The 8,722-nt window shown below is 37.6% G+C and overlaps 1 protein-coding gene across 1 annotated transcript; it reads right to left on the bottom strand.

Annotated features, from left to right (window-relative positions):
- Positions 1-3,474: 3,474 nt before the first annotated feature.
- On the bottom strand, positions 3,475-4,551 carry LOC140857931 (L10-interacting MYB domain-containing protein-like). Its single transcript, XM_073257343.1, has 4 exons — positions 4,413-4,551; positions 4,213-4,310; positions 3,995-4,115; positions 3,475-3,710 (listed from the first exon to the last, which is right to left on the bottom strand). The coding sequence occupies exons 1-4, from the start codon at positions 4,549-4,551 to the stop codon at positions 3,475-3,477; spliced, it is 594 nt and encodes a 197-aa protein (XP_073113444.1).
- Positions 4,552-8,722: the final 4,171 nt, after the last annotated feature.

Below are 8,722 nucleotides of genomic sequence, written 5' to 3'. Positions count from 1 at the left end.
AGACTAAGCATTGCAAGGACGACTTCACCAACCAATCAAGTAATTTTGGTATCAACTCAGTGCCTCTATAGGCAAAATTGGATGAGTGCTATCTCTGTCTAATGCTCTCACTGAACATATTGATTTCCACATTAGCAGCTGCCTACTCACAGGATGCAGCCTTGCGCACCCTGGGACGATATCGACGCCATGGTAAATTATCAAGAGGTCTAATAACTGCTGGATCGGATGGCCTCCTAGAGAGAGGCCTCAAGTTGTGGGATGACTATGAGTTGCACAAAATGTGAAGACCCAGAAAATGTGGAGTACTTTGGTTGTTTATTCTCCGCTTTGCAAAATAATAAATATCGAGTATTGAAGGAATCATGCCAGTTTGTTGGAGATTATTGGGTAGATGGAACAGCATTCTTAGAGTTTAATGGGTAAAACATTTGTTGATCACTGGATGGCAGTTGTCTCAGTCTGTGACCCAGTTTGTTCAAGTGAAAGCCATTGTCCTAATCCATCAATTAATCCAAACCAGCCCAATTTGCACCAACCAACTTCACTAACAGTGGGCCCAAAAGAGCAACCTGACAATCTGGCGCGCAAGTATATTTTTTAGCTCAGGTCCCTGCCTTCTTACAATGAGTAATGTTTTGTACATCGCATGCGGTGTAGAAAAAATACACCGTCCTATTTGATTGGACCACGTAGTCATCATTTTTTGATACATATTTAATATTTGTAGTTCTACTTTTTTATTTAAAATTTTAAATGACGAAAGTATTTTTCATCTTCTGAAAAAATTATGACATCCTGCAGTCAAATTATGACTTTCTATTTATAATTTAATCACAGAATATCATAAAAAAAGATAAGATATTTTTATTATTTAAAAATTATATAAATTTTTAATGATGAAAATATCTTTCTTTCTTTATGACTTCTGAAAAAAAAATTATAACTTTCTATATACAGAAAGTTATAATTTAATCATAGAATATTATAATATGGTGACAGGATGTCATAGTTTTTTTAAAATAGAAGAGATATTTTTATCATTTAAAATTTTAAATAAAAAAGTAGAACTATGGGTATTAAATACGTTATTAAATACGCATTGAAAAGCGGTGGCTACGTGCTCCAATATGGTTGGGCCGTTCACTCCATATCAATTTTACTACGCCACACGCAGTGCACAAAAACTTTCTCTCTTACAATATATGGGTTTATTTTGCCAAGTTGTAAATATCAGCTTATTTTGAAATAATTTTTTTTAAAATAAAATTTCAGAAAAAGTGTTGCGAGAGAGAAGTAGTTTGTATGTGATAAAATTATTTGATAAATATTTTTATCTGTATCTGAGAAGCAATTTGTGTTTGGCAAATCTTTCAAAAAAAATATTTTAGACTATTAAATTACGAAAAAGGGCATGTATAGATTTACTTTACAATAAATATTATTTAAATAAATAAATAATTTTAAATATTCATTATAGTTAATTTTAATTAAGTTTTTTTATTTAATTAAAATATAAAAAATAAAATAATAAAAAATATATTAAAAATTTTAATCAATATAAATATAATTGAATCAAAGATAATACGTATTGAATATTTTATATAATTCTTATATGATAATATACATGTATCAAAATACATCATTCACTAAATATTGAAAATTTACACCAAAGAAGAAGGAGAATAACTCATACATGAGGAGAGTTCTCGACAATTTCATCCCTAATTCTATTATGCATCCACTCCATAATAGTAGAAGACCTGCCTTGCATTTCTAGAAGAATGCCAGAAGGCCCATCTCCTTCCTTAATCTCTAGCATAATGTCATCATCAGCATAATGATTGAACTCGATATCAATGGAAGAATGTCGCTGTATGAAATTATGCATAGCCATAGTAGTTGAGACAAGATGAATCTGAATATCAAACTTGAATGATGGCATTGAGCGTAAAATAGGAAGCCTATTTTTCCATACTCCAAATATTCTTTCAATTGTGTATTTCAAACTAGAGCGAAAAAAATTAAAAAGTCTCATTTCGATTTTTAAAACTAGTGGCACGTCCAAAATCAGAGAGATGATAATATTCACCTTTGTATGATCTTAAATAGCCGACCATTGTTGGATAGCATGAATCTACCAAGTAACATTTACCTGAACCAAGTAATAAAAAAAAAATTTAATTGATATTATATAGAAAATAATATTTACATAATAAAATGATATGATGCATAATATAAGCAGGCTACTTACTTGGTGTGGGTTAGGAAAAGTTAAGGTTTTACCTCCCAAGTGCTTGGTCAAATATTTTAGCATCATGTGCAGTACCTTCCCATTCAGGCCATACAAATGGAAAGCACATATCCAAATCACATACGGTCATTATGTTTTGGGAAGTAAATCCCTTCCTACCTATATATTTAATTTGCTCCTTAAAAAAAACAATATAAGGTACATGTGTGCCATCAATACCTTTAATACAATTTTTAAAATATGGCCAATACCTGTCATCTTCTCTTATTTTAGGGTGAACATCCGAAAAAGCAAGATCTTTGGCTTAATGACCATAGCCAATTTCAAACTTGCCATTAAAACTTGATGAAAGTGTCTGCTAACAGTCTCTCCAGAGTGTTGGAATCGTTCTTGAATCATTCGATTCCCTACCCCATGTCCTACCACCATTAAGAACATAGCAACCATCTCCTCTATGGTCATTGTTCTTATTGATTCCAAACCATATTGTTCCTGTAAAGTTCTACATAAGGCAAGAAAAACATGTTTTCCATTCTAAACATCTCATAACAGTGTTTATCATGTCCTTCAGGTATCTCTTTCATAAAATGAAAACCTGTGTGAGAAGATGTTTTGCATGGAATCTTTAAACAAAACTTTAAGTAATACTCTGCTCCAAGAGCTACACCGCAAAGGGCCAAATCAAACACATCATCATCATCATCTATAAGAACTTCTTCATCAACATCGTCATTATTATCAAATGAATTAGTCAATGACATATCCGTAGAAAAAGAACAAAACAAAAATTACTTAACTAATAAGAACTTTAAATATAACAATTTATTTATTATATAAAAACATAGATCCACAATTCACATAAGTGTGAAACATAATACTCTCAAATACAAATATAGGTTCACATAACTAGAACAAAACATAAAACTCCCAAATGCAAATAAAAAATAACATAACTGGAACAATACTCCCAAATACAAATAACGGTTCACATAAATAGAACAAAACATAAAACTCCCAAATACAAATAAAAGATAACATAACTGGAACAATACTCCCAAATACAAATAAAAGTTCCCATAACTAAAAGAAAACATAAAATTCCCAAATGCAAATAAAAGATAACATAACTGAAACAATACTCCCAAATACAAATAACAGTTCACATAACTAGAAGAAAACATAAAACTCCCAAATGCAAATAACAGTTCACTTCACAAAATCTAGTCCTTGTGAAGCTCGGACATCTTTTGCAACCATGGCAATTGCAACTCTGGGTCTTCTTGTGCTAAAAACATTTCTCTCATTGGTTGCTTGACTAGCAACTGACTCGCTTTCCACCATAAATCACTACCAACTACGTTACCAGGCAAATTACGAACAACGGTCATTACACCCTCAATACTAAGTGGTGTATCTCTTAACCCCACACTCATTGAAGAGCGTGATTCCACAGCTTCTGCAATTCTGTCCATTGATGAGGTTATCCTTAAACTTGTATTGATTTTACTTTTTTCCTTTTCAGTTGTAATTGTTGATGCCTTTCTTCTTTCTTTTTTTTTTTACCACCACTCTCATTGACACCTCTTTTTTCAATTACTTCTGATTCTTCTAGATTAATTTGTTCCAAGCCTTCTCCCGTGTTCTTTCCTAAGTCGTCAATATCCACAACCACCTCATTACTTGCAGGCGTTTCAAACTCAAATGGTTGCTCAGGTTGAAACCATTAACTTCCTTGCATACCATCTGGAAACACTCCAGATGACGGTGCCCATGCATGTTCACCGGTGCCAACAACATCCTTAAAACAAATCTCCATTTGTTCTCGAAACTGTAAACCTTTCTCCTCTACACTTGGATTCTCCTACAATCATGGAAGGAAAATAAGAAAAGTTAGTTTCCAAAACGAAATAATAAATCATTATCTGTAAGTGAAGAATAAGGAGTATAATTACGGTTACCTTTATCTTCCTCCCCCACCATTCGGGACTAGCTTGAATTGTCTTTTTCTCGTGGTCCCATCCTAATCCAGTCTCCTTTCCAACTAAAGCATCCCGTTCTTTCCAAGTATTTTTGAGGTTATCACATTTGTTCTTAAGTTGGACCCTATCATAGTTACTTCCAGTCTTTTCGTTAAATTTTTAGACCTAATTAGTCCAACCTGCTACTTTGTTGAAGTGAGTTCCAGGATGATTTCCAGCCATAACTTCTTCCCCACATATATTCAGATACAATTCTACGGTACGTGCATCCCATTTAGCTTTCTCAATAGTGCCATTTTGTGTCACTTTCTTACTCATTTTCTTGTCAATATAAATTGAAAAATATATAATTAATAATAATATTGAACAAAGAAATAAACCATATGTCATTCCATTTCACAATCATCAAAAGGACCTAAAAGATACAAATAATGTGACAGTTAATAATAAACCAAGAACTGAGAAAGCTCATTCAAGAAATCAAATCACTAGTTTCTTGCTTCAAAAGATTTCAAAATAATAACTAATCCATAGAAAAAAAATCACAGTGATTGGCATAAAGGTACATCAATGCTCAAATAAATCAAGCAAAGCATACCAGTATCATGGTTATTCTCACATTTTGGGATGAGATTAATTTTTAGAACGACGACAAGAGAAACCAGAAATACTAAACACAAGAATTAAAAACCCCCAATCAAGAAATCAAATAAATTGTTTCTTGCTTTGAAAGATTTATTTTAAAAAACAACAACTAATACGTCCAAAAAAATCAAAATGATTAGCATAAAGACAAATACAGTACAGAGCAGAGGTCACATCAACAAGCGAAGTACACTAATAAATGGTGGCTATTCTCACATTTTGGGTTGATATTAGTTTTTACAACGATGACAAAAAAGATAAGAAATGACAAAAATCAAGAACTAAAAAATCTCACTCGAGAAATTATAACATCAAGATCCAGTATCATACGATATAGTAAAAAATAAAATAAAATAAAAAATATAATATAAATATATGGATCAATTTTAAATTCATCTTCATGAAACGTGTAAATTTCACTACGAGAGAATAAAATAAAATTAATACAAAAAAAATTCACCACTCAATCTTTATACAAGAATCTCTCAAAAAAAAATTTCAAAACCTTCATAAAAGCTCTCTAAAATTTCTATTGAGGCCTTTCTACACCTCCAAAACATCACTAGCTCTCCAATGCAACTGACGGCTCGTCAATCGAAGTTTTATAGACTTCAGAAACTCCAAAACACTGTTATACTAGGAAACAGAGTCCCAATCAAGTCTAGAATCATCTGTGGCCGTCCAATCGTGATCGGCTCACACCAGAGCCGTCCAATCATGTACATCAAGGCCACTGATCATCTGATCAAGTTTAGAATCATCCTCAGCTGTCCGATCGTGATCGACTACGATCTAGACCGTCGGATCGCGTAAAAAACATCCTGAACCATGCGTGGACAGCATGTTCGGTCCACGCCGGTCCAATGGACCGCCCAGTTCCCCACGATCCACGATGGACCACATAGAGACGCTGGGCCTGGGCGCCCGCATGAGCTGGGCCGACCCACACGTGCGCCCGCTTTGGGCCGGCCCACGCACTGGGCCGCATCTCTGCTGGGCCCGACGACGCCACTGCCAGCCTCCGCCGACCGCCGTCATCTCAGGCGCTGTGCCGCCTGCTCCGATCTTCTTTCGTGCGTATCTTCTTTGTTTGGACTCCGTTTGGACTATTTTTTGGTTCGTTGAACTTCGTTCGTCATCTTAGACCTCATTATGGGCTCAATATAGATCGAATCTTGAGACGTATTTTCTAACAATCTCCACTTCGACTCGATATTCGGCCTCCATCTATCTTCAAGAGCCGATGATTCGTCTCACCCTCACACCCTAGGGCATGTCTGCTGTCTCATGGATGGATAAATGTGGGAGTCGAGACAGGCCGCTCGATCCCACCTCCATCATGGGCTGTGTCCATTTTGACCAAAAATCTACTTGGGGTATCATCCTGCGGTAATAGAAATCTCACCCGACGACGTCTCCTCTCGTCCTCCCAAGTCTCCCGTTTAGTGCCCAATCCACCTCCACCTGCAGCTCCACCTCACTCTGGGCTTCTTCTAGCTCCTGAAGCTCTACCTCGCACGGGACTTTCCGCCAGATAGTAATGTCCTATTATCCTTTTCTTTCCCTCTAAAGCAATCCTATCACCATACAACACCTTCAGGATTTCTCCATCAGCTACCGTCCTGTAGTCTTTCGAATCCAGTCTGCTTGGTGAGATAAGATTATGTCTGAAATTAGATATATATCGGACCTCTCCCAATTTTCTCACTACACCATCATGTGTCCTCCAACTGACCATCCCGATACCTCTGATCGTACAGCTCGATCCATCTGACAAATAAACAATGCTCTCGCTGCTCTCCAGGGAGTTAAATTATTCCTCTCTGCAACATACATGATAGGTGCATGCAGAATCTAAAATCCATTGCTGGAAAAAAATAGATATCTTATCAGATATCTTCAAGACATCACCATCTAAGTCGCTACTGACCGTTGCTGCAGTAGCCCTCGTCTGATCTTTGAGTTGAGAACAATCTCTGACTAGATGCCCCAACTCGTCACACTAATAACATCTGATCTTACTTAAGTCCCTCATCCTGGACTTAAACCTCCCTCGCCGTGATCTCTTATCCCTTTGTCTACCACCTCCTACTCCTTCAGAAACCACCAAAGCTGAGCTACCATCTAAGTTCGAAGCTGGGTTCTCCCTCCTGAGAACCTCTTTCTGGAGAATCACCACGGTGACCTCGTCCATCTTGCTGGTGCTCTTCCTCACTAGAAGAACAGTCACCGAGGACTCATATGAAGAGGGAAGCGATGCTAGCAAGACCAGTGCCCTGATCTTCTTCTCAACTTTCTCGCCAACACCGAGGAGGTCGGTGAGAATCTTCTGAAAATGGCTGAGATACTCCTACACGCTCTATCCCTCAATCATCCATAGATGGTAGAACTGCCTCTAGAGAAAAAGGGCGTTGATAAGAGACTTCGTTATATATAACTCCTCGAGCTTCGACCACAGCATCATCGGAAAAGTCTCGCCAAGCACATAGATCACTACCTCATCCGCTAGATACAAACGGATCATACTCATCGCCTACATCTACAGTCGCCTCCAATATTGCACCTCCATGGTGATCGGCTTCTCATTGTAAAAGAGAGCATCGATCAACCCTTGCTGGATGAGCACGTCTTTCACTCTTGTCTGCCACAAGGAGAAATTATTTTTTTCATCAAATCTGTTGATCTCTATCTTGATTGTGCTTGTCTTCTCCATCTTCTATCTTGTTCACCACTGCTGCAACCTATGCTCTGGCACCATCTTGCTCTGATACTAATTGTTGTGCTTAGATCTGGTACCACACTATGCAGTAGGAAGAAAAAAAAATAAAATAAGAAATATAATATAAATATATGGATCGACCTCAAGCCTATCTTCATGGGACGTGCAAGCTTCACTATAAGAGAATAAAATAAAACCAATATAAGAAGAACTCATCACTCAACCCTTGTACAAGAGTTTCTTAAGAAAAAGTCTCAAAATCCTTACAAAAGCTCTCTAAAACTTATGTTAAAGTTTTTTTACACCTTTAGGACGTTACTAGCTCTCTAACATAACTGATGGCTTATCAATCGGAGTTCTATAGACTCCAAAAACTCCAAAAAACTGTTACACTAGGAAACAGAGTCCCAATCAAGCCTAGAATTATTCGTGGCCGTCCGATCATGACAGGCTCGCATCAGAGCCATTCGATCATGTACATCAGGGTCACTGATTATCTGATCAAGCCCAAAATCATCCTCAGTCATCTGATCGTGATCAGTTGCGATCTGGGCCGTCGGATTGTGTAAAAAACATCCTCAACCACGCATAGACCGCATGTTCGGTCCACGCCGGTCCCATGGACCGCCCAACGCCCTGCGGTCCACGGTGCACTGCATAGGGATGCTGGGCTTGGGTGCCCGCATGTTGGGCCGTGCGTGCCTGTGCGTGCGCACGTCTCCGCCAGATCCGGCGGTGCCACCGCCGGCCTCCATCGGCCACCGCCGCCTCGTGCGTCATGCTGCTCACTCTGATCTTTTTTCGCATGTATCTTCTTTGTTTAGACTCTATTTAGACTGTTCTTGGGCTCGTTAGACTCCGTTCATCGTCCTAGATCTTGCTATAAGCTCAATATGGATCGAATCTCGAGATATATTTTTTAACAGGAATCAAATAAGACATTTCTTGTTTCAAAAGTTTTAGAGAAAACAACTAATGCACCCAAGAAATTCCGATGCTACATCTTGCAAGAAATCGAGAGAAAGGGATGAGGGTGAGTGATCAGGAGGCGAACAAATGGATTACAGTAGCTCTGGCCATGGCCAAGAACCAGGGTGCTACACACCTCCAACGCCATGGGAGCAC

Source organism: Elaeis guineensis, chromosome 5 (assembly GCF_000442705.2).
Source record: "Elaeis guineensis isolate ETL-2024a chromosome 5, EG11, whole genome shotgun sequence".
Classification (NCBI taxonomy): domain Eukaryota; kingdom Viridiplantae; phylum Streptophyta; class Magnoliopsida; order Arecales; family Arecaceae; genus Elaeis; species Elaeis guineensis.
Note: the sequence above shows the minus strand (reverse complement) of the source record. Positions and strands in the feature narration are given on the sequence as shown.